The following is a 25,629-nucleotide window of genomic DNA, read 5'->3' as shown; positions in this document are numbered from 1 at the left end:
ATGGTCTCTCCTAGTGGGCATTTGTCAGTTCTTCCAATTATCGTACGTTGAATCACTTTTTGCTGTGTTCATAAAAAAAAAACTAATAATAATAATAACACCCAATTAATCGACTCCTTGCATACAACACACCTTCCTTCCCGTGGCAGTAGTAATAATATCATAATATTCATAAGCTGCTAGTCGGTGTCAGTGTCAATGCAATGCTCCCTCCCTTTCTACAGATGGGAAAAAGAGCATCGAGAAGAGGATTGAGTATCGAGAGAGCATTTCTTTAAATCGAGTAGTAGGTAAGATGTAATCGAGAAACAGCTAGGTGGTCTACACAAGATATCGGATTTTGGTTGACTTCACCTTATTATTAGCTTAGGGCTTAGGGTGCTGGCCTGTACCCGAGGGAGGGAGGGAGAGGGAGAGTAGTCAGTAGATAATGACGAATAAAGCCAAATTTTCATCCACAGCGCCCTCCTTGTCGCATCCAACTTACCGACGAGGCACCGGCACTGAAGTGAATTGAGGTCAAAGGCAGGCAAGCACGCTGCACTCGGAACAGAAACTCATATAGCAGGGATACAAACCCGCCCTTGACCCCAAAATCCACATATTCTTATGGCTGAGAGCAGCAGCGACAATGGATCATCATCATCCTCGCCGCCTATAATCCGAATCCCTCGAGACCATCTCTTCTCCATCCTGCTCCTCTTACCCATAGAGTCGATCTTATGCTTCGCCATGACCTGTAAAAGGCTGAGGTCCTTGACCTATTCTGATCCTCTGTGGGAGACTATCTGCAGGAGGGATTGGGGGCATGCCCCTGTCGACGCTCTCAACGCTTCTATCCGTCTTCCCTGGAAGAAGGTGTACCAGCATGTGTGCCAGTCCGACTCCTTATATTGCTACAGGCTCTTGGCTGATTGCCCCAGCCCTAGCCCAGACGGGCATCAGGCGCTACTACCCACCCCCCGAGCTTCTCATTCGCTGAATATTGTGTCTGGATGCCTGCTTCTCTTCGGCGGGGGATGTGACGGAGGTCAGTCTCTTATCTTCCTCTGCGAAACAAATTTGATGTATTTATTCATAATTGTCCATAGATTAACAACTAACTAACTGTTTATGGAGGTCAGTCTCTTATCTTCCCCCTTCGAAACAAATTTGATGTATTTATTCATAATTATCCATAAATTAACAACTAAATAACTGTTTATGGATGAGACTTTTATGTCTATGGTTCCATAGTGAACGCCAGTTTGTTTCATGATTAGCTTATTATATGTCTGTAACTAACTGTACGTACATGTGTTGTGTTTTACTTGGTTCTTGATGTTATTTCGTAGCATAAACAAGTATAGATCTTCTTAGGTGTTGTATGAGGGAACGGGGAACCCTTATCTTCTGTTTGCGAGTGGCCATCATTAACAATTGACTCTTTCTATATCAACTTCTAAATGTTTTGCTTGGCATCTATTATTGAATTTGATTCTCAATTTTAGCATAAGAAATTATTTGTCTATCCGCTGTCTCATTACTGTTTGAGGAAAAGCCCCACAAGTCCCCTATTCATTCAATGTCTTTCTTTCAAATTGGCCAGACTTATGGTAGCCTTTGGTTGTCTGGGGCAAGCTATACACTGACTTAATTGTGTTGAATGTCCTCTTCATTCTTCGAGTTACATTACAAGGTTACTCCAACTAAGTGCTGGTCTGGTTCTTGCTTTTGTTGCCACATGATTTTTATTTTGGCAACTAACTTTTTCTTGAAGGATCCTTCTCTGTTGTAATTCTCCTGCAGGCAGGCATCTTGATGACTCCTGGGGAGCATGCATCAGTGGCAACTTCAGAACAACTTTGAAGTGGCAGAAGACTAGCTCTGGCACTCCAAGTGGTAGGTTCGGTCATTCATGCGTTGTAGTTGATGATTGCATTGTCCTGTTTGGAGGCATCAATGACCATGGGGTCCGTCAAAACGACACATGGATTGGTCAGGTCACAGTCCATGAAACTCTTGGGATTACACTGTCCTGGCGCCTGCTTGATGTTGGGTCAACCACACCCCTTCCACCTCCAAGGGGTGCCCACGCTGGATGCTGCATTGACAATAAAAGAATGCTCATCCATGGCGGCATTGGACCTCCTGGTGTGAGACTGGGGGACACCTGGGTTCTGGATCTGTCGGAAGATCTCTATGTGGGAACCTGGAGAGAAATTGCAACTCGGACGCGCCCTCCATCCCGCTCAGGGCACACGTTGACACACATTGGAGGAACACAAACTATTCTTTTTGGAGGGAGGGGTATGGGATATGAGGTGCTAAATGATGTGTGGATTTTGGATGCTGCATCGTTCTCATCGTCGGGGCACTGGGAATGGGGACAGCTTCTCTTTGATCTGTGCAGTATACCACAAGGGTTGTCGCTCCCTAGAGTAGGGCACTCAGCCAACCTTATAATAGGGCGCAAGCTGCTGATCTACGGGGGGGAAGATTCATACAGGCATCGCAAGGATGACTTTTGGGTGCTGGACATCAGTTCGGGGTTGCAGTTGCATACTGGAAACCGGATGGAGAGCAGCAGCAGCAGCAGGAGAAGAAAAATTTGGAAGAGGGTAGAGTCCAGGGGCAACAATCCTGGCTGCAGATCATTCCACGGAGCCTGCGTTGATGGGTCTGGGCGTTTCTTGTATGTGTGTGGAGGAATGGTGGACGGACTAGTGCAGCCTGCGGACCCATCTGGATTGAGGTTTGATGGAGAGACTTTCATGGTGGAGCTTGTGCTGCAGCAGCAGCAGAAGCAACCTTATTCGTAAATCCCAGACCAGTGGCAGTGCTGGAGAGGGAGAGAGAGACATTGAAGGGATAGATAGAATGGGGATGGATGGAGAGCAGCTTGGTAGATGATGGATGATCGATCTCACACCAATTGGAGAAGGCGAAGTTTGTGTTTGTTGAGAGCGGCCACCTGTTTCTGGCCATCCTGTCCTGTAAGCTAGCTAGCTGCTTTTCTTCCTCCATTCCTCCTTGTGTGCATATGAATTGATACCATGATACATGAGGCAACAAGTACTAGCTGTAGTAGTAGGAAGTAGCTACTAGCTACTAGCAGCTAGTATGACGTAATGGTATCATCTCCCAAACATATACCTGCCCAGCTAGTATGCCCCTTTTGGCGGATGGAATAGAATTTATCTAGGCTAGGTTGGGGTGAATTTGATTGCAATTTTTTTTAAATGTTTTTCCTTTTTTAGTGTAAATATTTTATAATAAATAAAACTTTGATTGATGAAGTAAAACCAAAATAATAATTTAAGATTTAATAGAAAAAATATGAGTATTAGATTTGATTAAAAAAATATATTAATATAATTATAATCAATATATATTATTTATAAGACAGGAAAAAATGAAAAATTTATAAATATGTATTTATATAATTAGGGTGTGTTTGTTGATGGGTTTGGATTTTTAATAGTAAAATATTTGAATTTGAATTAGTTATTTGATTGTGATATAAATAAATATTGATATAATATTTTGAATGTAAAATAAAATTGTAGGTAACTGTTTGACTTGATATTTTTGGAATCAACCAAAAAACACAACTTTATAGCTTATATGATACTCCTAGAGTTTGTCTTACATTTTCATTTTCGTCCGTTCATTTTTCCATTTTAGTCAATTCCATAACAAAGTATTCATTTTTTCCATTTTAGTCAATTCCATAACAAATAACAAAGTATCAAAGTAATTGTAAACATTACAAATACCCTTACAATTTATCATACATTACAGTCATTACTTTTATATCATACAATATTTATTATTTTAATCAATTCTATTTTATTTATACTATATCTCAATATAATACTAATATTTTTAAAATTACGTGTAAAAAATAAATTGATACGTATTTATGAGATGGGGTGAGAATTATTTATCCATGTCCCAACTATCAACAAAAACATCTTTTATGCTTATGCGACGGAGAGATTATTTTAATAGTGAATATATTTAAAAAATAAGTCTCACTCACTGTAGAAAGACCCATTCGAAAACCCATTTGGAATCTTGGATGTTGTTACAATTGTCTTAGCAACAATTTATTAATCATAACCTCCACAAAAAAATTGGGCTAAGTCAAAACAAAATTCCACGCTGAGCCCACTCCTCCGTTGTTATCATCTATAAAATCAAAATCTATAGGGTCAGCTCCCTCGCAATCTCCTTCCAACCCTAGTTTAGCCCTGTGCATTTCCCTTTCCCTTCGCCTCTTGTAATTTGTTCGCGGCCGCAACGCACTACCATTACAACTACTTGTTCAGCAGGCAGGGCAGTCGGTCGGTATGTTGCTTGTATATTGGACAGAGGAAAGGAGGAATAATCGTTGTAACGGTGGTTGGGGTTGCCTACCCGGCGTTCCAATCCGTATCTTATGCGATTGATACAGTAATGAGTGAATGAGGACACACATATCTATTTATTATGTATGTAGGCAATTGATGTACGCTTCTGAGTGGAATGCTCGATTTTTTTGAGTATGATGACGCTCATCTGAATAGGAAGATCTGATGTCTATGCAACTTTCTTTATTACAATGTCTCTCCGTGCTTGACCCTCGTATGTCTAAGTCACCTTTCTTATAATCCTTCCATAAATATATATATTTACCGTAATGGAGCCAATGCTAGTTAATTCGAAGTCAGTGATGTTAACTTTTATTGAGTCTGAAAATCGCAACTCTATATTATGTTGATTGCGTATGAACTAGGACGGACTGAGGCTTCAGTTTTTGTGGTTGTTTAGGCAACCTCTATAAATGCTCCCCTTTGCCATATGTATGTACAACTTGTTTTAAGTATTTGTAGCGTCTGTTCTTTGTTTTCTTTATGGTCTGAAGATTTCCTGGAGTGATGAGATCAACAAATTCAGTTATCCCTGTCTGATTAACTGTGTTGAAAGGTTGTGATCTGACAAGGAATGCATCATTGTTGTGTCCTTGGTTATTTTGATGGCATATGCATTTTTCAGAGGCTGCAGTTATTTTAAGCTCTGTGATAGAGCATGTTGTACTTCACTCTTGATTGTTTAAACAAATTGTCATGCTGGAGCCTGAACAATTACGGTCTGCTTGCCCGTTCTGAATATAGCCAAATTAAGATTCTGATTTTTTGGAGTCTTGAAAAATTAAAAGATAGTAAAAGTTAGATATATGATGGGATTCTTTGTGATTAAAAAGAAAATTTATATTGTGATAAGTTTTGAAAAAGTTAATAATATAATAGTGCTAAAACTTTTTAATGTGCTGATACGTATCTTATTGTTGTACAGAGACAGACGATGGCATTTTAGCTTCCAGCTCTCAAATTAATTAAAAATGTCCGCAGCTGAGGTTTGAGCACAGCTTAGCTTGTTTTAGTGATTATGATACTTTCAAGTTTCTGTTATCCCTGTCTGATGGATAAACTTGTGCTGATACATTAGCGTCAGACTCTGAGCCGTGCATTGCTACCAGGATTTATCCACATCTTCTTACTTGTAATTTTGTATCATTTGTCTGCCCTTTGCCTTGTGCATATATTTCCAGCTAAATGTGTGTATGCTGCTGCGAGTACCTGTGATATGCTGAGTGGTTGACGAAGGAGCAAAATAAAAGGAATACGAGGAGAGCCTAAGAGGAGGGGGAAGGGTAGTCCATGTCGCCGAATGCTTGTAATAAATCTTGTGGATTGGTTTACGTGACTTTTTCTTCCTTCCAAAGGCATTCATTCAGTCAGACTAAGATGATGCCTTTTAAGGTGTCCGTGCTTCTCTGTAAGTGGTGTGGTTCGTGATCTTAATGACAAGTGTATTTAGAGGATTGAACTTAATATTTACAAGAATTACTTTTTTTATTAAATCAATAGAGATGTTTAATTATATATTATAACAAAAATAAATAATCAATAATTTGAGATAATTGAAGGGGCCAACACCCTTAGAGCGAAAATACAATGGATTTGTCTCAAGAGTGCTTTTATGGTTTATTTGCAACTCTACATCATATATGGCTACTGCATACAGATTTTTTCTGCAGTATTTGAAACTGCGCATTATGTTGGCATTTGATTTGCCAATGTGATGTGATGTGATCTCAGTCAGATTTGTGAAGAACTTCCAATGTCAGTAAATGTACAAAGGAAAACGTTTTGGACAGTGGCTGTTGCTGCTGCTATCTTGACATGACTGTCCTCCATTCCATCCGCGGAAAGACAGACAGGCATCCAGAGGTGGCGTGCGTGCCGCTACAGCCGAGAGAGTTGTAGCATGCTTGTCTGTGAGAAAAAAACAGGAAACCATGGCCTAGATTGAACTCTCTATCTCTATCTCTAGTGCAAAATGTGAGACGATGGAGAATGAATTTTTACATTTTTATGAGAGGAGAGGAGAGGAGAGGAGAGGAGAAGGGTAACCTTTGGTTATAACCTTACCCCACCCATGAAGCCACCGGAGGAAGTACTAAAGATGAACCTGATTGACAGCAGCAGGTTTGGGATAGATAGATTATGTTGTTCCAAATTGACTCTTGAAAAAACACATGGGATGGAGTCCTCTCCTCCCCCCTCCCCCCCCCCCGCTCTGGCTGCTCTGCAGATAGATAGATAGATAGATAGATGTCAGTAGAGCCCCAACATCCTGAGCTCAGCCACGTGGCTAGGATCAAGTTCTGCAACCGCCGCTGCTACATCCTTGTTGGCTTCTCGGTCTTCCACCACATATTCCTGAAAAAGCATTCATCCATTTATAATTTGTTCCGTCAAATAGCCATCAAACTGCATAAACTGTACACTAAACCTTCGTTAGTTCTTGCTTAGCAAGAACATGATAGTGGCGCTCGTTGATCCTCTGTCCACAGATTATTGCAATGAAGAAGCCATAGAGCAAACCCACCAACACAATTGCCAAAACTGCAAATACCATAATGGATAGTGATAGCCTCAGAATTTTGATGAGAGAAACAGAACAAGTCATAACTGTCATGATACCATGATAAGAAACAGGTTACTGCCTCACCACAAGAATGCATCAAGGACAATACTTTCTTATCGGTCTATCTACCAGAACCCTAACCACCCACCCACCCACCACCCCCCCCTCCCAAAAAAAAAAACGTAAAATTTACAAAGTTAGCATGAAGCCTAATAGCTGATGGCTTGAAATAAAGTGATGTGCAATTTTAGAGATTCAAACATCCTTTATTTTCAAAAGATGAGCCATCTGCTCAGACAGATAGGAGCAACTATTGGGAGGACAGTAAACTGTAGGTTGCCATATTTAAAAAGGTTGTATTTCAAATAAGATCACAAGGTGGCAGTCAAAACAGGAAGCAGAATAACGCCACCAGCTGAAACATTGGTTCCAAAAGCTACTGAACATCTACAGTTACAATGCTGTCACTTAACTCTTTCAAATTTCTGATTTTAACACTTCTCTCCCTGGTCACCACTTATTCTAACCAGCCTTGTCATCAATCCTCTGAGCCATGTTGGTTTAATTTGTCATGTACTACTACATTATTTGCAACATATGATTGCAGGGGATTAAATAATCTCCTGTAGTATCATGTAGTAAACACATCCAAAGCTGATTGGATAAAAAAAAAAAACACAAAACGATGTTTTAGATTTTAGTTCTAAAGTCAAAGTCAAACTATAATAATCTCTTTAGATTAACACCATAACATGATTGACAAAGCACAAAATTAAAAAACTGACACCTTTGAACAGCCAATATATTTCAAATTTGATTCTGTATAAAACATAAGACAGCGCTTACCTGCCATAGTATAAAATCCATATGGGTGTTCTTCATAACCAAACATCTCTCGCAGTTCTTCTCCATAAAACTTGTACACCAGCACCCCTAGAGATGCAACTATCTAAGGGAATATTAACACAGAATGCTAGTAAGAAATCCTATACACAAAGTTGAGCTCTTAAAACCAATAGCATTAGCAATAACAGTAATTCCTGAGAAAGCCCAAGAACTATGAAACTTAAACTACTATAAGAAAGAAGAAAATTTCTGATTTACTAGGTCACAGACATTCAACTGCCTGGGTGATTTAAAGATGAATGCTCTCAACAATCATGATTCTATCTGGTGTTGTTTACACACAAGTATATTTTGAATGAAAGCTGCAGATAGCAATCAAGTTGGTATGTAAAATGCTACACATTAAAAGGAAGACAATGAGACACACGCAGGATTATCCTCGATTGCCTCGGGGGTATAAAACATATAGGAACCAAAGCCAAATAGCACTTGAAGTCTTTGGCAGTAGTCTAGAGTAAGTGAAGCGACTACGTCTAAAAACACTGAAAACAGCACATCACAAATATTTGAAATGTAAGAACATCCAATATGACGGAACTCCAGACATGCAGTTAAAGTTCTGTTAATATGTATCTTTAAAAATTCCAGGTATGAAGCATATGCTCACTAACCATGCAGTTTCCCTAAATACCCCTCAGAGAAATGCAGTTTGAGGTTGGGAGTTTATGGTAAATTTAAAATGAGTACAATCTGCATAAAAAGTACACCTAGAAAATTCTAAGGCAACAAGTCAATTGACAAACATAAAAAGGGCTAGACTAATCTCAATTTGAATTTCCTAAAGAAATTATGCAAAACACTCAAAGCTATAATCTTACACATTATAAATCACCGCGATTAAATAGTTTTTGCTCACTGAATTTTATAATCCCATACAGGCTTTGAGTTTATCTTGAACTAAAACACAGACTTTGGCCACTAATGCCTAATGGAGGGTGATCAGTGGTGACCCCATGACACAACATTTATACCAAAACAGAACTAGAATCAAACATTCACTTTTTGCTGTCAGAAAAAGGATTTTTAAATCATCAAATTACATGCCTTGGAAGCAGTGATCTATCAGAAATAGTAATCCAGGAGTTCAGATATACAAACTGCTCAAGTTGTGGCTTCAAGCAATATTCACATGGAGGGAAACAGACAAATCTATAAATAGAAATGCAGAAGTAGCTGCAGTTATAGTGGAAAAATTGGGAATAAAGGAAAAACAAAGTACAGGATGCCTCACTCGTAAAACACCAGTAACACTTGATATCTATATGTTTAAATGAAGATTAAGCTATGAAAAGTGTTCCTACCAGCTGGACAACAACAAAAATGACCGCATGGTCCCTTGCAACAAGAAATTGGAACTTTAGTCTCAACCACCAACGATCAGGAGGAACATTTGCACGCAAAATGAACTTTGCCCGACATTCTGTACAATGAGCAAAAGCAAATCCCTCCTACATTGTGGAATAAAAAACACAAACAAATATATATATATATATATAGATAGATAGTAAATATTTATACTTTTAATAGGAAAATGTTCATTTGTTACATTTGATAGAAAAATATTGATCTTAAATGTGTGTGCCTCAAAATTCAATGAGTTGAAGAGCTATTTACAATTATTAATTCAGGAATGCTTGGTTATATCAATATCTTTTTTCATATTAATTTCTTGCATATATTAGATTGTAAACTTATGGTAGGCCAATAATACTAATATTTTCCAGTTTATCATTGTATTTGTAGCCTATGTTAGGGTACATTTCTTGATTAGTTTTAATGGAACATGTGAGCTAATCTTAACATGGTATAAAAGAGCAAATCAGAGCTAAGTTTTCTTTATTGATCAGATTTTGAGTAGGATTTGGTTTTGTGAGGTGAGCAAGGTTTGTTCAAATATAGTTGGGTTTGTTCAGATACATTTAATTGTCCCAATGAACTCTGTTTATTAACCATTAAATGAGAATCCTGAACAGAGAAGTATGAGACTGGATTGAAGTTCAAGCCTTGTTAATAACAAAAGGCATCAAGAAAGTTTAAATAGCATACCTTTGTTGACCTCCAATAATCAAGACACGACCTATGGACATACTTCTGGGTTCCTTTGCAATGGCACGGTGCAATTAAATCTTCTCCTGAACAAAATAATCACAAAATAAGCAATAACATAACAAAAGTTGAAAACTTCTTAAACTAAAATGTCAAATTCAGTCATCAAAGACTTCTTCATAGCCATGGGGGCACACATCATATAAATAAAATCAAATTTATTTATCCCATGATAGAGATTACCAAATGATTAGAATAAAGTAATGATTTACAGTTCCTTAGAACCAACTGTGACCTTCACTGTCAAAGCATATGCGGCATTGTGGTTGGTCTGCACATACTAGGGGAACTTCCTCGTCAATTTCTCTAACAGATGGATCAGATGCAGTTCCAGATGAATCCAAACCCAGATTTATTTCAACTGAGGCAGAAGATTCCTCTAGTCTCTCTGCTGTAGAAGGCTGAGATAAAATGGGGTCTGTTTCTGAAGAATTGTCAGTCATGTTGTTCTAACTGCATTGCTGAGAACTTTGCATGATATCAAATGGAATTTATCATGCTGACTGATGATATTTCCACAATGTATGTTAATTGAGAGCTTCCTGCATAAAGGCAGAGTAAAAAAAACTGCCTGAAAGAGTTCCATAGGTGATGACATTGCAGGTAGCTAATAGCAGTAATGTTTGCATCCCAAAGCTTGTGATACCCTGTGTTCAAGGAGAGCTCCATGTCTTGGGAATACAAAGCAAAGAAAAAAGCACACATCTTCTACTAAAATATTTTGAAAAAAACCTGTTTAATAAGGAATAATTATTAGAAAAACTCCATGTGTATCTACAAAAAAAACAATGGTAGGATGTGCTATTTCACTCTCATTTTAGCAGGAAGCAATTGCAGAGATCCGAGAAGGTAAGGGGGACCGAACATTCTCATGCAAGAAGTATTTCTTTATTGACACCTTGAATTGGAATATGGCAGGACTTGAAGACCTAAAATGGGATGTGAAGGAAACTTGGGTGTGTTTGGTTTGGGTTTCAAACACAAATAACACTATTCTACCCGCATCTTTCCAATCAAAATCCATTTATCCTCTCACAAAATATCATATCAAAATACTATTTAAACTATAAAACTCAAATCAAAACCTGAAATTCAAATCAAACGTTCTCATAAAAACTTGTAAGTGCATGGCTCCAAATCAAAGACCAATCTAGCAGCCAGAGGCAGTGTCAAAATTCAGTAAGGAAGTCAGTGACGATATAAAAAAACACAAAAGTACAACATTACAACTCTGATTTGGATATTTTATAATGTTATGCCAAATGCAATTTAACACTGCAAGGACGATGGCATATATATATGCATCTCGTTGCACTATACAGCCTGCGTGGGAGACATTAAAATTTTCGTTTTTGCGTGACGTCAGGGCACACTATAATCATAAACCGCTAGCGCACGGGTTGGTTGCCATGTACCCATCAAAACAGTAAGTCAAACAGATCGTGGAGACTGTGTGTGGGCGTTAGAGAGGATGGGGGAGGGGAGAGGCATTGCAGAATTCCCATTAAAATGATGACAAGAGAGAATATATTTAGAAGCATAAATAATCACATAAATTGATGCTAACGAAGAGAGATGGAGAGGGAATTGAAGAGTTGATGGGTTGAATAAGGAAGGAACAAACCTGGCGAATCCGGCGGCAAAGAGGAGAGGAGAGGAGAGGAGAGGAGAGGGGAGGGACCGCAAAGCAAAGGCAATCGGGATGAAGGCAGCTAAGCAGCAATTTAGGGGTTTTGAGAAAGGAGGCAAAACAGAAAGGTGGGGTGTTGGCAGGAGAGAAATGCATCCATGGCCACCCGCCAGAGAGAGAGAGTCAGAGAGAGGCGCGACCACCACCGATCCCAACATACAACTTACAAGACCGATATAACAATAATAATATTAATAGCAATTGTAATAAAATGAAAATGGGCTGGGCTGGGCTGGCAAAATGCATCTTTCCATGTCACCTTCCTCCCCGGGCCTCAACTGCACTGCACTGAAGTTAAATCGTCATTGTTATTTTGTAAGCATTGCCCCCAATCACAATCTATATCCATCCAAAGACCCACCGACGACGACGAGGAAGAAGAAGAAGAAGAAGGTTCATCCGAATCCCCTTCCTTCGTCTCTCTCTCTCTCTCTCCTGCCTTTTGCCTGCTTATTAAATGCTGATCGTTGCCGCCCATCTGTTCTAGGAGTCCAATGGCCGAACTGGAAGGCGTGACGATGATGGCAGCAGGAGGAGTCCAGGACCAACAACTACCGCCCCCATCTAGGGCTGTCGACCGCCTCAACCCTGCACTTCAGCAGCAGCTCAATCTCGACTCTGTCAAAACACGCGCCATCAGCCTCTTCAAAGCCATCTCCCGTATCCTTGAAGACTTCGATGCCATCGCCCGCACCAATGCCTCTCCCAAATGGTATTATTTATTATGCTATTCCATTACTCTACCCAAAAACAATCCATTTCAGAGTAAGCATTCAAGAATCAATGATTGGTATTCCCTTTTTTTCAATTTTGTGGTTCCTTGTGTCTTCAGGCAAGATATACTGGGCCAGTTCTCGATGGTAAATCTGGAGCTTTACAACATTGTCGAAGATATTAAGAATGTTTCCAAGGCTTTTGTCGTGCATCCTAAGAATGTTAATGCTGAGAATGCTACCAGTATGCACCATTTTTCTCCACCAATTCTCACTATTTGATGGTCTACATTTTTATTTTCCAGCTATTGGAACTTAGTATTATGTTCCCACTGCTTCATTGCCCATTATCATGGTAGATAAATTACATTCAACACAACATTAAAATTATTCTGGACTTTGTACCCATGTGACATTTTAGATCCAAGTTAAATAACGATCTTAAGGCTGAGAGAATAGTATAAATATATGTATATATATATATATATATATTTATATATATAGGCCCCTTGAATTCTACTTCTTACATCAAACACATTATATTGTTTGCAGTTCTTCCTGTTATGCTATCATCCAAACTCTTGCCTGAAATGGAGGTGGATGACAACATCAAGAGAGAACAGCTGCTACATGGTATGCAAAGTCTGCCAGTAGCTGCCCAGATTGAAAAGCTAAAGGTGGTTACTCTTGATGCCTACTCTACCAATGTTTTACATGACATCCACTTAAACTATCTGATTTCTATTTGGTGCCAGACTAGAATTGATTTGATTGGTGGAGCCTGTGAAAGTGCTGAAAAGATCATAGCTGAAGCTCGTAAAGCCTACTTTGGTACTCGACAGGGACCAACTCTTCTCCCAACCATTGACAAGGCTCAAGCTACAAAAATACAAGACCAAGAAGACTTACTTCGAAAAGCTGTCAATAATGGTGAAGGTAAATCTTCTCATTAAATTCCAGAGAATGTGTTGACTGCAATTTTTACCTATTTCTAGGAGAGTCCATGATGTGCAGAAGTTTATAAAGTTCTATTTCAACAAGTTTCTTCTTCATGGCGTTCCTTTATGTTTCTTGGTGGTCTCTATTTGAAATAATGCACATGATAGCCACTTGGCTGCATGCTCATAAATGATGTATCTAGCCTCGCATTGTTCTTACACTTTAATAGTATATTGACAGTTGACACATGCTTGTTAATATAAGAATTTCAAGGCATTCAATGTTTTGCCTTAGTGCAAGGTGCACCTATGATTCCTTTTATGTTAAAAGGATAGAAATCTCACTTATGTATTATTATTATTATTATTATTATTATTTTAGTCAGGGAAGTTGTTCTGTAAGAGTATTAGTTGTATTTATGTACACAATAAATAAATTTAAATTTTCTCAATGCGCTTGTTGTCTTGAAATCAAGAACTGTATCTCTAGCTTGTTATTGATAAGTGTTTGTAGTTTCCTCAGTTATGCTGTTCTTTGATTATATGCAGTTTCGTAGTTTGGCTTTCTCTGGTGACTTTCTCCGGTCCTTACAAGTTCAATTTTATATTTTTATGAACAGGTTTAAGAATACTTGGAGACCAAAAGCAAGTTACATCCTCACTTCCAATGCATTTGGTACATGTATTTGCAGCTGCTGATGGTGCCGCATTCTCAGATTCATCTGGTTTGCTGTTTCCTCTCACCTTTTTGTTTCATAATTCGTCTTTTTTCTCAAATTAATAATTTTTACCAAATTTTAATAGTTTACTCAGTGCGTGATAAAGTTGTTATTATTCATTGCAGGGATATATCAGAAGAATACGCCTCCACTTTTATCAACCCCCAGCAGTAACACTCAATTGTTTCAGGTCATATTTCACTATTGCTATATATATATGTGTATATATATATATATATTTAACTACATTGCTACAAATTCTAGTGAGCAATGTTTATGCAAATGCAACTGAATAGTTTTTTTTACTAACTTTACTCAGGTACAACCCTTTCTATGCTATAGCTTTTCACAACTTTTTAACCTTGTTTGAAATAAATGATGTGCCAATTTTTTGTTTCACTGATCCTTCTACACTGAGAGTGGAGAGAAGAAATCAGCTTGCCTTTTGAATATCACTTCATAACTCACAGGAAGACATGGGATCACTCTTTCAGTGTAGCGACAATTCTGACCACTTTCATCAATACGTACCATAATATTCTGAATAATTGATTCTTCATCTTTTATATCTTTGGTTCAAAGCTCTAAATATACAACCTAATTCTTTTAAGCTAATCGTCCATCAAACTCAGATATAATGCCAATTGTCAGGTATGATACACCTTATGCAGTGTCTGAATGCTTGGTCTCTGAATTGAAGTCTAGCTACTGCTTTCTCTAAAATTTTACATGAACAGGACTTGATTTTCTTGGGGTATATTTAGTAACTTGTCATATTTATTGATAATAGGCTTCTGGAGCACAACCTATTGGAAGAACAGCAGCTTCACCTTCTGGTGCTGCTGGGAGTGCATCTTTTGACAATACAACAGCATCACCTCTCCAATATGCTAATTCTCCTAGATCTGGTGCCACTATTATGAACACACCATCTCCTCAGCAACAGCAGCAGCAGCAACAACAACAACAACAATTGCACCAACATCAGCAGCAGCAAAGGCAGAAAATGATGCAGTTACCTCCACATCAGCAACCGCTTCTAAGTCAACAGCAGTTGAGAACAACCTCCATGGCTGGCTTGGGACAAGTACGTTTTTAGAGACCACTGTGAATTACATTTCTTTTGCTGAATGAATCCATTATCTTTCATACTTCTGGGCTACACATAAGATCTCATATGTATTGAGAGATGATCCTATTGTGATTCAAATTATGTGTGCAAGTCATTATGCTTTAGATGGTGAGTCTTGCTAGGAGTCCTTTTAGATTGAAATTTGAGTAAAATGTATTTGGTTGGATTTCAATTTGTATGCCTATAATTAGCTCTTATATATCATGCAAATTCTTGAGGATGTTTTTGGGGGATGAAAACAGTGTGCTTACCTGTATTTTAGTGTTTTAGGTTTTGATGGCTTTTTAGATGAAAATAGATGTGATGTTTTAAATAGAAAATGGTGTTGGATGTGATTTTTTGGGGGAAAACTGATAGATTAAATAGTATGAAATAAGTTTGAAAACACAGGTAAACAAACCAAGAGTTTCTAGCTTTTAGATTTACATGTTCCTCAAGAGACTGAGGAATTGCTTTTGCTGATGAATGCTTAAAGGTCGTATTCAGTTTGAGTGTATAGACTTGTAAGATTATATTGTCAAGTTTAAAATAAATAATATATTGACTCTAATAGACGTGCTAGTAAATTCTCAAAGTTCACTGATGTATTTTCCAAATTTAGCAATCTTTGCTTGTAACCATTGCTCCTGATTCCATACTCTTATATTCTTTAGATAGATGGATTTCCCCAGATTTTTGTTTTGAATAGGTTGTTTGGAGGTTGCAAAACATGTTTCATTCTTGTAACTTTGTTGGGTTTTGTTGATTTTGATATTCATTACATTCATGATGGTTTCATATCACTGTCCTATTTGTTTTGAGACATACTGAAATAAATTTGATTCTGGTCTTTATACTAGATCTTTTGGTTTTGGTGATAAAGGCTGTGGAGATTGTGTGTGTGTGTGTGTGTGTGTGTATATATATATGTATATATATCTTTATCTTACACAGTTCAATTGCTAAATATGTGTGTGCAGAATCAACTATCAAAGCTTCATGACTTGCCAAGCCAGACACAGCAAAAATTTCAGTCGGTAAATATATGTCCTATTATTTATTCTGTATGCTTTGGTTGAAAAGACATTTCTCAAACCTTCTTTTTTATCACTCAAAGGGGAAGCAAGAAAGTTTCTTAGTGCATGCTTCTGCTTTTGGATGTATAATTTTATGTCATTTTTACTTGTTACCTGAGATATTGCCTGCATATTGTCTGCTTCTCATACAGAGGACACCCTTCTGTAGTCTTTAATCACAATAACTGATAAGATTCTGTTGCATGGTAGGTGCATGGTCAGCATCATGTGCAGTTCTCTCAGCCATTGGCAGCCCAGCAACTACAAGGCAGACAGCTTACATCATCTGCAATGCATATGGGTCAAAACTCACTAAGCCAAGGAAACCAGTTGAATCGTCAACTGAATCAGTTCTCAAGCCCTGCAAATAGTGCATTGTTTAATGCCGCCCAGACAACACCATCCTCTCAAATGGTCAGATCTCTTCATCCTTTCCAATCTGTTTTCCTCATCCAATGGATTTGTTATTGTACTTATGTTATTGTGCTATTGTATAATGCTAAATATTTGTATTTTTGTACTACTATTAATAGCAATGGAGTACTTAATATAGTTTCCTGTACCTTCACAACTTGTTTCTATTATTCTATCATTACACATAATTGGTTATTCCTGCCGTCATGCCGTGCACTTTGAGCATTTTTGAAAAAATATTTTATTCAAAGATCTCTATAAAGTATCCCTGTCTAAAGTTGTTGGTTTAATGAGCGATCTTGTGACTAGTACATTCTTGCTCCGTGCTGTTTACCGTGTTTGTTCCATAGACATATTGTGTGCGACTTGTGTGATATGTACTTTTGTTGTGCCCTTATTATTTGTTTGATTTAGCATTTTTTACCTGTCAATTTGGTGCGTCAGTTTCTCTTGGCAATCATTGGATTGGCTGATTGGAATGGTTATATCAGAATGGTGTTACTTAACTTCAATTTCACCTATTTAAGCTGGTATTGGGAAGCCAATGGTGTTCATCTAACATTTACACTACTTTTTTTAAAATAAAAAAATAAAAAATAAATAAAGAAAGAAAGAAAATAATTAATAGATGTTCTAGGTTCATTTATTTAAGATGCATTTTCTGATAGATGTTAAATTTCTTTGAACAGTTTACGAGTCCCTGGTCTATTGAGGTTGAAGAAATCCTTTTTCTATTACCTTTTTCCAATGCTTGCTTAATGTGTGTTTCATAGTTGAATGTCCTAGTTCTTGGTTATCTCAATGCAACTTATGCTCCTTTTTTTCTTATTTGATTAACATGGTATTTATAGTCTCATCTATAAACACAGATCCCTAACATGTCAGCTATGATGCCATCGCAATCTCTCCTCTCAAAAATGCAGGTTAGATTTCAAATTCTGTAGCATTCGAACCTGATGGATGATATCAAATACTTGAGTATCAAATTATACTTAGATAGTAGAATAGGTAAAAAAGGAACATCTGAATGGTTGTTGAGAAGGAAAATGACTACAAGGGAGTGATGAATTGGTAATCTAAAGATAGTGAAGATCATGAAAAATGGCTTTGCTTAGATCTAAAAATGTACTGTCATGCATAGAAAGCCCAAATACAACAGTATCTACATGTCTAATAGGATCTATTTATACCCATGCATGCGATCCTTCATCCCTTAAACTGAATATTTTGGCACATTTCTTGAACCACGTGTTGTATTGATTTGCATGAGCTCTTCTAATGACACTTTATACTTTCAGTATGCAATTCCTGGTGGAAATCGGAATCTGCCTCCCCAAAATCTAAGCGACCAGAGTATGGAATGGCTTTCTGTCCTCTATGTGTGTGTGTGTGTGTGTGTGTGTAATATGTTGTAATTTTTCAGGTAGCAAAGGGGTGTGCTTGCCTCCACATGTACATTTGGTTGTGTTTTTATCTTCCTGTGTTTGAGACTTGACAGGCGAGTTTTGGACCACTTTTCAGTGTTTAACATGGGAGCTGGCAACCCTGGTGGGATAGTGGGCATGCAGCAGCAGCAGCAGCAGGGGGGTGCTTTTGGTGGGAACATTCCACAGAGTGGTCAGAACCTACAACAGAGCATGGTGCAAAACAACCCCCCACAGAATCATCCAAGCTTTCAGCAGCAAAGGCCACCGCCACAAAACCAGCAGCAGCAGTAGGAGTAGTGGCTGAGGAGGAAGGAAATATGCACAAGTGATTTAAGGAGGCGCATGTGTTATGTGCTGTTGGGAGGATTGGGAAGGTTGTCCCGGGGGCACAGCAGGCAAACAGTAGGGTGCCAGCGTGAAGGCCGGCTGGTGTGTTTTTGGATATTTCTACACTTCCTTTAGATAGATAGATAGATAGATAGATGGCTTTGGCCACAGTGGAGCGCTTATCTTCAAATATTGTCATTTTTACATTATGATGTGCTATGATGCTCTACCACTTCAGCAATTCCGACCCGAATTCTTTTAGTTAGTTGTGGGACTAATCTAATAGTATAAGATTTACACCAACTAAAAAAAAAAAAATAGTTTATCCTGTATTTATATAGTAATTTGTGAGAAATTTGAAAATACGTCCAAGTGTTTTTTTTAGGATTTGTTTGTTTGTTTTTTTTTTAATTAAAATTATTATTTTTTAATAAAATCTATTTTTTTTTATATCAATATTTTGTAAGAAATAATGAAAAGTTTATGATTAGTTATAGAAAATTATAAAAATATTTTGAGAATATTATGTAAACAACTACCAAGAGATAAAAGTAATTTTTTTTTAATAATTATATTTCTTTTTATTGAGATTAGCCGTTTTTATTTTTATTGAATTTAATATATTAAATATAATTAATAAATATAAATCAATTTAATTAAATTTTTAACATATTTTTTTATCTATATTTAAAATGTTTCACTTTTTATAAAATTAATTTAAATTAATTATACAATTAGTTTAAATTAATTATATGTAAATATATATTTTTTATTTATATTTTATCTATATTTAAAATGTTTCACTTTTTATAAAATTAATTTAAATTAATTATACAATTAGTTTAAATTAATTATATGTAAATATATATTTTTTATTTATATTATATAATATTTAATTATTTATAAAATAATATTTATATGGTATATATTTTATTAAAAGTATAATGCTAGAAGAAATTTTTAATTTTAATTTATTTTAAATTATATATAGTATTAACTTATATTTTTAAAATATTAATAATATTATTTTTATAAAAATAAAAAAATAGTATCATAATTTATTATTAATAATTTAATAACAAATAAATAGCGTATTTTGAGAAAAAATGTAATATTTGATTTAATAACTATAAAATAGAACCCTAACAGAAAAAACTAGGTGACACGGTTAACTCGAATTGAATGTGTTTATTTACTTGGCAAATTTGGTTAAATTTTCACTTTTAAAAAATACACTATATTAAATATGTATTTTTTATATTATATTAAAAAAAATTTATATTAAAAATATATATAATAACTATTGAAAATTTAAAATTTATTAGGTCGAACTAACTTTATCCACGCAGTGCCTAGAGCACGCTGACGCCCTAACTTTAGGGTGTGTTTGTTTTGGACATTTAATTAGATTTTTACTATTCATCCAATTTTTTTTCCTTCATAAAAACATCAAATCAAATACCTATTTTTTATTTTTTATATTATACTAAAAATCAATTTTACATTCAAAACATCACATCAACACCTATTTATATCACATCATACAACTATTCAAATTCAAAATTTTTACTATTCAAATTCCAACTCAAAATCCAAACCACTAAACAAACACACGCCATCTCAAACTATGATTTTGCTTCTAACTTTTATTGTTGTCGTTAATATTTTATAGTACTATTATTATATTATATTATACTATTACATACTGATAAATTATTAATCGGGGTGACTGCTCTCTCTGGCTCTGCTGCTCCATCCAATTCCATTCCTGCGCGTCCCTCCCTCCGCCTTTGCTGCTTGCTTGCTTGCTTGACTTCTCAGTTCTCAGCCGCCCCGCGCCGCCCCGCCCTCGCTCACAGATCGATCGAGAAAGATAGAAAGAAAGAAAGAAAAAAGCAGGCAGGCAGGAGGGAAGGAGAAATCGGCGTCGTCATCAGCACCATCAAGACATGGGGTCTGAATCGAAGATGGTGCATTCACCCTTGCTCACATACGCCTCCATGCTCTCCCTCCTCTCTCTCTGCCCTCCATTTGTCATTCTCCTGTGAGATCTATCACCTCTTCTTCTATGATGCAATTGCCTGTCTTATTCTGTGCTCTCCCCTGCCCTATAACGGAAATAAATTAGTGATAGATTTCATGTCTACTGCGCCGGATCTGATCTGTGCTGAATTTGAATATCAACTGCTTTCCTTGTGGTTCATGCCTTTTTTTTTTTTTTTTTTTTCATGATTTAAAATGCTTCCTGCCTCTAATCTCAACCAATCCACATAATGCCACCCATGATGCCCGCTTATGATATTAGCACAGCATAGCACAGCACAGCACAGCACATTCATGCATTATAACTTTACCTGATGATTGATGAACTGTATTTTCTGTCGCCAATATTATTATTCTCTTCTTGCCGCACTATGAGATTCGTTAATATGTGATGGATTGGAACTGCATGTAGATGGTACACCATGGTACACGCCGATGGCTCTGTCTTGCAAACATGGCATTACCTGCGGCAGGATGGTCTGCAGGGATTCATTAATATCTGGCCAAAACCCACGGCAACAGCATGGAAGATCATCGCTTGTTATGCAGCATTTGAGGCGGCGCTTCTGCTTTTGCTACCCGGGAAAAGAGTTGAAGGCCCTCTGTCGCCTTCTGGAAACAGGCCTGTCTACAAGGTATTTATTTAGCCTATCGAATGCTTCTTTATCACTTGGTTACAGAAGCGAATGAAAAAAAGTAGGTGTTTGTATCCTGTTAACGCCTTTCCATGCCAATTTTGGATGCCTTTATCCTATATAGCCGAAACTATAAGTAGGATCTTTTGAAAATCCAAAAAAAAAAAAAAAAAAAAAAAAAAGCTTACTTTAACATTCTCACAGGCTTTCTCCATCTCCGTTTCTTGCAGGCTAACGGTATTTTAGCGTATTCAGTAACATTGATCACATATCTTGGTCTTTGGTGGTAAGTCTATTCTCCCAAGAATCTGAAAGTGATTGTACATTGAATTTCTTAAGCATTATAAATGGTGAGTAGGGAATAATGGCCATTAGTATTCCTATTTTCTTAAAAGATGCTGATATGAAGGTCTAGCTCATGTGTAAAATAGCAGATAAGTACACTGTTTATTGCTACATTTTGGTAAATCTGAGTTCAGCTAATGTTTTCTGCTACGTTTCATGAGCTTAGGGTTATTCATGTTATGTTTACTACAGTATTTTCTGTATTTCATTTACTCTTTAGTACTAATTCTCACCCCCCTCCCTTTCTCTTTACTGTTTTCAGGTTTGAGGTTTTCAACCCCACAATAGTTTATGATCATTTGGGGGAGATTTTTTCGGCACTTATTTTTGGAAGCTTTATCTTTTGCATTTTTTTGTATGTCAAGGCAAGTCTTTATGGCCATATTGATTTAAATATGCCTTTCATCTGCTACTTGCGCATCTACATTTTTTTTTTAATGTCTGACACTCTTGTGTATCTATTCAAGGGTCATCTTGCACCATCTTCAACTGATTCTGGTTCATCAGGAAACATAATTATAGATTTTTATTGGGTGAGAATATAGCTACCTTCAATATTGCAATGTTTCTTTCACCTTGGGAAATTAGCTATGTCATTTGTTGATGTATGGCTTCAAAATAGAAGATTGACTAGAACATAGTTAGAGTGTTTCAGATAATTTATTAAGGATGTTGATTTCAAATATGTAGAACACACATGTGACAATATCAGGTTAGAAGATTTCATGCTCCTTTTTTGGCAGGGAATGGAGTTGTATCCACGTATTGGTAAGAACTTTGATATCAAAGTTTTTACAAACTGCAGATTTGGGATGATGTCCTGGGCTGTTCTTGCTGTGACTTATTGCATAAAGCAGGTAAATACTGTTACAGATTCTGATTACATTTTCCCAATATTGTAGAGTTGCATCTCTCTCTTCCTTGTTTGTCAAAAGTTTTTTGGCATAAAATGCCAGTTGATACATCTCTGAAATACTGGGGGCAATCATGGCATAGGATGGATCAGATTTTGTTGGTGTCTCAGTATTAGCAATATAACTTACCTTACATGCACTGTTCCTTGGTCTGTGGACCTTGTGCTACTTTTGTTGTTTGAAGCACACTGACTTATGAACCCTAAGTTTTGTTTTCCTGCAGTACGAAACTAATGGAAAGATTGCCGATTCCATGTTGGTTAATACTATAATAATGTTGGTATATGTGACAAAGTTCTTTTGGTGGGAAGCTGGATATTGGAACACAATGGATATAGCTCACGACCGAGGTCTGATTGTTTTTCTATTTTACCTCTGGTCATAATAGAATGTGCTTCCAGAAAGTTGTCTTCTGGTTAGTTTTTTCCTTTCAGAAACTTATTAATACGTTTGCAGCTGGTTTCTACATTTGTTGGGGATGCTTGGTCTGGGTCCCATCTGTATATACATCTCCTGGCATGTACCTTGTCAATCACCCTGTGACCCTTGGAGTTCAGGTATCTCAACCACATCCCTAAAGGAATCTTCAACGTGACCATTATTAAAATATGACTTCTGTACCTCTTTTTTTTTTTGTCATTTTAGTTGAGATCGGATCTACTTGGTAATTAAAAGCTTATTGTTTTCAAATTATCAGATCCCAGGAACTGGTATTGACTGAAAAATTTTAATCTCCTTTCACTGACTTCCTGTTTCCGATTTGGCTACCCTGGTCATGGGTGTGTTCCTTTTAATGTTTGGATTTGGATTTTAGGTTTGAATTTTGGTTTAACTAGTAATTTAATGTATACTTTATGAGAGAAAATAGCACATTTTTATTAGGGACCTAATAGTGAAAAACCTAGAAAATTCCCCAAAGAAACAGACTTTTAAGTTAATTAGCACCCCATAGCACAATTAAATAAATATTTTTATCTTTCAGATTTTCTTCAGTGATTTTAATAGATGTACACTATACTTGCCAAAGTAAAAAATTCTGATCTAAGTTTGACTGTGCAAACAATTCCCTATACCTAACATAAAAAAATCCAAAAATACAAAGTGAATGAACCTAAAGTAACCATAAGAGTAATCACCCGGCCCATGCTATCTGTTGTTTTGCATATTCAAAATGGAAAAGCAATTTTTGATCCTTGACTAAACTGAAAAGGATCAATAAAGTTCTCTTTGGCATAGTATAAATACACTGATAAATTTTTGGAATAATGTGTTTAGATGATAAATGAGAAATTAAGAGCATGCATTAATCCTTGTACCGGACTTTTATGTATCTAACATCTCATTGATTATCCTATCCGGTCGTGCAGCTTGGTCTCTATATTCTTGTAGCAGGCATTCTATGCATATATGTAAACTATGACTGTGACAGGCAGAGGCAAGAATTTCGCAGAACAAATGGCAAGTGCCTGGTTTGGGGAAAAGCTCCTTCCAAGGTACATTCGTACCTATAGTGGTACTTTGGCTGACTGAGTGCCAGATTTGCTTAGTTGCTTTATGATGCTATCTGGGATTGTTATTGCCATCATATTTTTGTGTCACTTTTTAGCCCATTGGCAGAAGACTAATTAACTAACCTATTTCATAGATTGTTGCTTCATACACAACCACTGCTGGAGAGACCAAAACCAGCCTTTTATTGACATCCGGATGGTAAGTAACAATCAGACTTCATATAATATATTCATGCCTAAAAAAAAAAAAAAAAGGAGTCCCGGCAGACTAGGCTGTCTGAAATTTGCAAAGTTGATCGAGAGTGCACTGCGCCACTAAGTCATTAGGTTTAAAATTGGCAGTAGTAGTCGTTGCTGTGCAGGTGGACAATGCAAGTATGGTTGAATGTAGCATATGAGAAAATGAAATCTGAAACCATAAATAAGATCATGACTGAACAATGTTGGTGGTTTATACAGGTGGGGCTTAGCACGGCACTTCCATTATGTGCCGGAGATCCTAGGAGCTTTCTTCTGGACTCTACCGGCTCTGTTTAACCATGTAAACTATTAAGAAACATAGGTTGTTCCATGTTTTGGAAAATCCTTTCTAATGACTTTTGTTTTCTGTTTTACTTTTGCAGTTTCTGCCTTACTTCTATGTGGTGTTCCTTACAATTCTTCTTTTTGATCGAGCTAAAAGGGACGATGATCGATGCAAATCAAAGTGAGTACACTTACACACTGATTACATTTGTGTTATAGAGTTTGCATTTCCAGCAAGCTTAGAATACTGGCTTACACAACTACCAACGCTGTCCTCAGTATCATACGTGCAAAATAGAATAATAGTCGGGTCTTGTGTCATTGAAGAACAAAATGCTTATTATCCTAAGAGCAGCTGTGACTTGACCTGACCCAACCCAAATAAATGGTGGCTGGCAGGTATGGCAGGTATTGGAAATCCTATTGCGACAAGGTTCCATTCAAGATCGTACCTGGTGTATACTGACCTGACCCCCCGCCGCTGCTGCTGCTGCTGGGTATCAGTGTCCTGTTTTTCTGTTGGGGTTGAATGTACTGTATTATGTAATGCTAATAATGGTCGTATCTCATATCTGGCCCAGTCAAGTCACCACCACCAGCGGGTGCCCTGTCTGCCTCTGAAATTGTTTTGCTATTTAGCGGTGTTTTGATACCAGTAGTGCATGTCCAAACGTTCAGACAGACACTTAATTAGTCAGTCAGTCCTTGTGCTTGGTTTAAGAAAGCTTCGGTACAGGACACCAGCTGCAATGTTTTATCACTTTATCTTGTGGTCTTCTTCTACTGCACTCAAATGACAAGCGGGATCAGAGCGAGTCTTTAAAATTTTATGGGGTGAACTTAAAATCCAAATCCAAATCCACAACACAACACAACCAGCAATGCTGCCCATTGAAACTCATCTCCCTCCACTAAGCCAACGTTGACTAATAGTCTGGTCTGAGGGTCAGGCCAGGCAACCAACAAACGTAAAGGCAGGTGTTCTGAAGCTGTAGAATTAGCCCACGAGAAACAAACAGGCAATGATTCTCCCACTGGTCCAACAGCACCCATTCTTTTCCTACTGACATTGCAATAACCCCAAAAATAAATGTCAATCAGGTCAAACATTCATGATGCTTTTGTTGAAGCATTTCATCCTAATGCAGATAGATAGATAGATGATGCAAACCAAGAAAAGAAAAAATGTTCCTATCAAAACATACTTGGAAGTTCCTGATAACATAAATATAGCCCCCCCGCAGACACTCCACATTTTCACACACCAAATTG

The 25,629-nt window shown here is 37.1% G+C and overlaps 4 protein-coding genes, 2 long non-coding RNA genes and 2 other non-coding genes across 15 annotated transcripts; 6 read left to right on the top strand and 2 right to left on the bottom strand.

Annotated features, from left to right (window-relative positions):
• Nucleotides 1-261: 261 nt before the first annotated feature.
• On the top strand, nucleotides 262-2,877 carry LOC127263127 (F-box/kelch-repeat protein At1g51550). Its single transcript, XM_051292095.1, has 2 exons — nucleotides 262-1,030; nucleotides 1,789-2,877. Exons 1-2 carry the CDS (start codon nucleotides 610-612, stop codon nucleotides 2,799-2,801), a joined length of 1,434 nt encoding a protein of 477 aa, XP_051148052.1. The 5' UTR covers nucleotides 262-609; the 3' UTR covers nucleotides 2,802-2,877.
• Nucleotides 2,878-3,979: 1,102 nt separating this feature from the next.
• On the top strand, nucleotides 3,980-5,887 carry LOC127263134 (uncharacterized). Of its 2 annotated transcripts, XR_007841375.1 has the most exons (3): nucleotides 4,164-4,608; nucleotides 5,320-5,380; nucleotides 5,576-5,887. It is a non-coding gene; the product is annotated as an uncharacterized LOC127263134 (long non-coding RNA). The 2 variants fall into 2 exon arrangements; XR_007841374.1 differs by having other exon boundaries at nucleotides 3,980-4,608; nucleotides 5,320-5,887.
• Nucleotides 4,496-4,563, top strand: LOC127263217 (small nucleolar RNA snoR64a). The gene has a single exon (XR_007841392.1). It is a non-coding gene; the product is annotated as a small nucleolar RNA snoR64a (small nucleolar RNA).
• Nucleotides 4,891-4,969, top strand: LOC127263224 (small nucleolar RNA R38). The gene has a single exon (XR_007841398.1). It is a non-coding gene; the product is annotated as a small nucleolar RNA R38 (small nucleolar RNA).
• Nucleotides 5,888-6,199: 312 nt separating the features above from the next.
• Nucleotides 6,200-11,844, bottom strand: LOC127263131 (uncharacterized). Of its 5 annotated transcripts, none has more exons than XR_007841371.1 (8): nucleotides 11,594-11,843; nucleotides 10,205-10,511; nucleotides 9,910-9,995; nucleotides 9,165-9,311; nucleotides 7,804-7,906; nucleotides 6,823-6,935; nucleotides 6,396-6,749; nucleotides 6,200-6,302 (listed from the first exon to the last, which is right to left on the bottom strand). XR_007841371.1 is itself a non-coding variant. In XM_051292107.1 (7 exons), exons 2-7 carry the CDS (start codon nucleotides 10,410-10,412, stop codon nucleotides 6,645-6,647), a joined length of 645 nt encoding a protein of 214 aa, XP_051148064.1. In that variant the 5' UTR covers nucleotides 10,413-10,511; nucleotides 11,594-11,844; the 3' UTR covers nucleotides 6,200-6,644. The 5 variants fall into 5 exon arrangements, 2 of the variants coding, with proteins under 2 accessions (XP_051148064.1, XP_051148062.1); XR_007841372.1 differs by having other exon boundaries at nucleotides 6,441-6,749; XR_007841373.1 differs by having other exon boundaries at nucleotides 6,459-6,749.
• Nucleotides 11,845-11,934: 90 nt separating this feature from the next.
• LOC127263126 (mediator of RNA polymerase II transcription subunit 8) lies at nucleotides 11,935-18,649 on the top strand. 3 transcript variants are annotated; one of them, XM_051292094.1, is made up of 13 exons: nucleotides 11,935-12,052; nucleotides 12,147-12,371; nucleotides 12,492-12,616; nucleotides 12,925-13,049; nucleotides 13,128-13,308; nucleotides 13,931-14,035; nucleotides 14,155-14,219; nucleotides 14,820-15,116; nucleotides 16,121-16,177; nucleotides 16,427-16,630; nucleotides 17,500-17,553; nucleotides 17,929-17,983; nucleotides 18,152-18,649. In XM_051292094.1, exons 2-13 carry the CDS (start codon nucleotides 12,154-12,156, stop codon nucleotides 18,346-18,348), a joined length of 1,683 nt encoding a protein of 560 aa, XP_051148051.1. In that variant the 5' UTR covers nucleotides 11,935-12,052; nucleotides 12,147-12,153; the 3' UTR covers nucleotides 18,349-18,649. The 3 variants fall into 3 exon arrangements, 2 of the variants coding, with proteins under 2 accessions (XP_051148051.1, XP_051148050.1); XM_051292093.1 differs by having other exon boundaries at nucleotides 12,001-12,371; XR_007841370.1 differs by lacking the exon at nucleotides 18,152-18,649 and having other exon boundaries at nucleotides 12,001-12,371; nucleotides 17,482-17,553; nucleotides 17,929-17,947.
• A 1,440-nt stretch (nucleotides 18,650-20,089) lies between these two features.
• Nucleotides 20,090-25,117, top strand: LOC127262826 (7-dehydrocholesterol reductase). The gene is made up of 13 exons (XM_051291658.1): nucleotides 20,090-20,428; nucleotides 20,840-21,062; nucleotides 21,293-21,348; nucleotides 21,670-21,772; nucleotides 21,875-21,940; nucleotides 22,151-22,264; nucleotides 22,545-22,671; nucleotides 22,778-22,878; nucleotides 23,689-23,814; nucleotides 23,967-24,031; nucleotides 24,292-24,373; nucleotides 24,456-24,538; nucleotides 24,757-25,117. The coding sequence occupies exons 1-13, from the start codon at nucleotides 20,334-20,336 to the stop codon at nucleotides 24,821-24,823; spliced, it is 1,308 nt and encodes a 435-aa protein (XP_051147615.1). The 5' UTR covers nucleotides 20,090-20,333; the 3' UTR covers nucleotides 24,824-25,117.
• On the bottom strand, nucleotides 20,229-20,861 carry LOC127262828 (uncharacterized). The gene is made up of 2 exons (XR_007841315.1): nucleotides 20,739-20,861; nucleotides 20,229-20,492 (listed from the first exon to the last, which is right to left on the bottom strand). It is a non-coding gene; the product is annotated as an uncharacterized LOC127262828 (long non-coding RNA).
• Nucleotides 25,118-25,629: the final 512 nt, after the last annotated feature.

Source organism: Andrographis paniculata, unplaced genomic scaffold (genome assembly GCF_009805555.1).
Source record: "Andrographis paniculata isolate CXL003 unplaced genomic scaffold, ASM980555v1 Contig66END, whole genome shotgun sequence".
Taxonomy (NCBI): domain Eukaryota; kingdom Viridiplantae; phylum Streptophyta; class Magnoliopsida; order Lamiales; family Acanthaceae; genus Andrographis; species Andrographis paniculata.
This window is presented reverse-complemented; position numbering and strand designations above follow the sequence as displayed.

Excerpts from the sequence above, each read along its gene's own strand:
- LOC127263127 (XM_051292095.1), top strand. The coding sequence starts at position 610 with ATGGCTGAGAGCAGCAGCGACAATGGATCATCATCATCCTCGCCGCCT. Across the intron at positions 1,031-1,788 it reads CGGCGGGGGATGTGACGGAG|GCAGGCATCTTGATGACTCC; the intron begins GTCAGTCTCTTA and ends ATTCTCCTGCAG.
- LOC127263131 (XM_051292105.1), bottom strand. The coding sequence starts at position 10,412 with ATGACTGACAATTCTTCAGAAACAGACCCCATTTTATCTCAGCCTTCT. Across the intron at positions 9,996-10,204 it reads CATATGCTTTGACAGTGAAG|GAGAAGATTTAATTGCACCG; the intron begins GTCACAGTTGGT and ends TATTTTGTTCAG. Across the intron at positions 6,936-7,803 it reads TGGATTTTATACTATGGCAG|TTTTGGCAATTGTGTTGGTG; the intron begins GTAAGCGCTGTC and ends TGGTATTTGCAG.
- LOC127263126 (XM_051292094.1), top strand. The coding sequence starts at position 12,154 with ATGGCCGAACTGGAAGGCGTGACGATGATGGCAGCAGGAGGAGTCCAG. Across the intron at positions 12,617-12,924 it reads TAATGCTGAGAATGCTACCA|TTCTTCCTGTTATGCTATCA; the intron begins GTATGCACCATT and ends TATTGTTTGCAG. Across the intron at positions 16,178-16,426 it reads CACAGCAAAAATTTCAGTCG|GTGCATGGTCAGCATCATGT; the intron begins GTAAATATATGT and ends GTTGCATGGTAG.
- LOC127262826 (XM_051291658.1), top strand. The coding sequence starts at position 20,334 with ATGGGGTCTGAATCGAAGATGGTGCATTCACCCTTGCTCACATACGCC. Across the intron at positions 21,349-21,669 it reads ACATATCTTGGTCTTTGGTG|GTTTGAGGTTTTCAACCCCA; the intron begins GTAAGTCTATTC and ends TACTGTTTTCAG. Across the intron at positions 21,941-22,150 it reads TAATTATAGATTTTTATTGG|GGAATGGAGTTGTATCCACG; the intron begins GTGAGAATATAG and ends CTTTTTTGGCAG.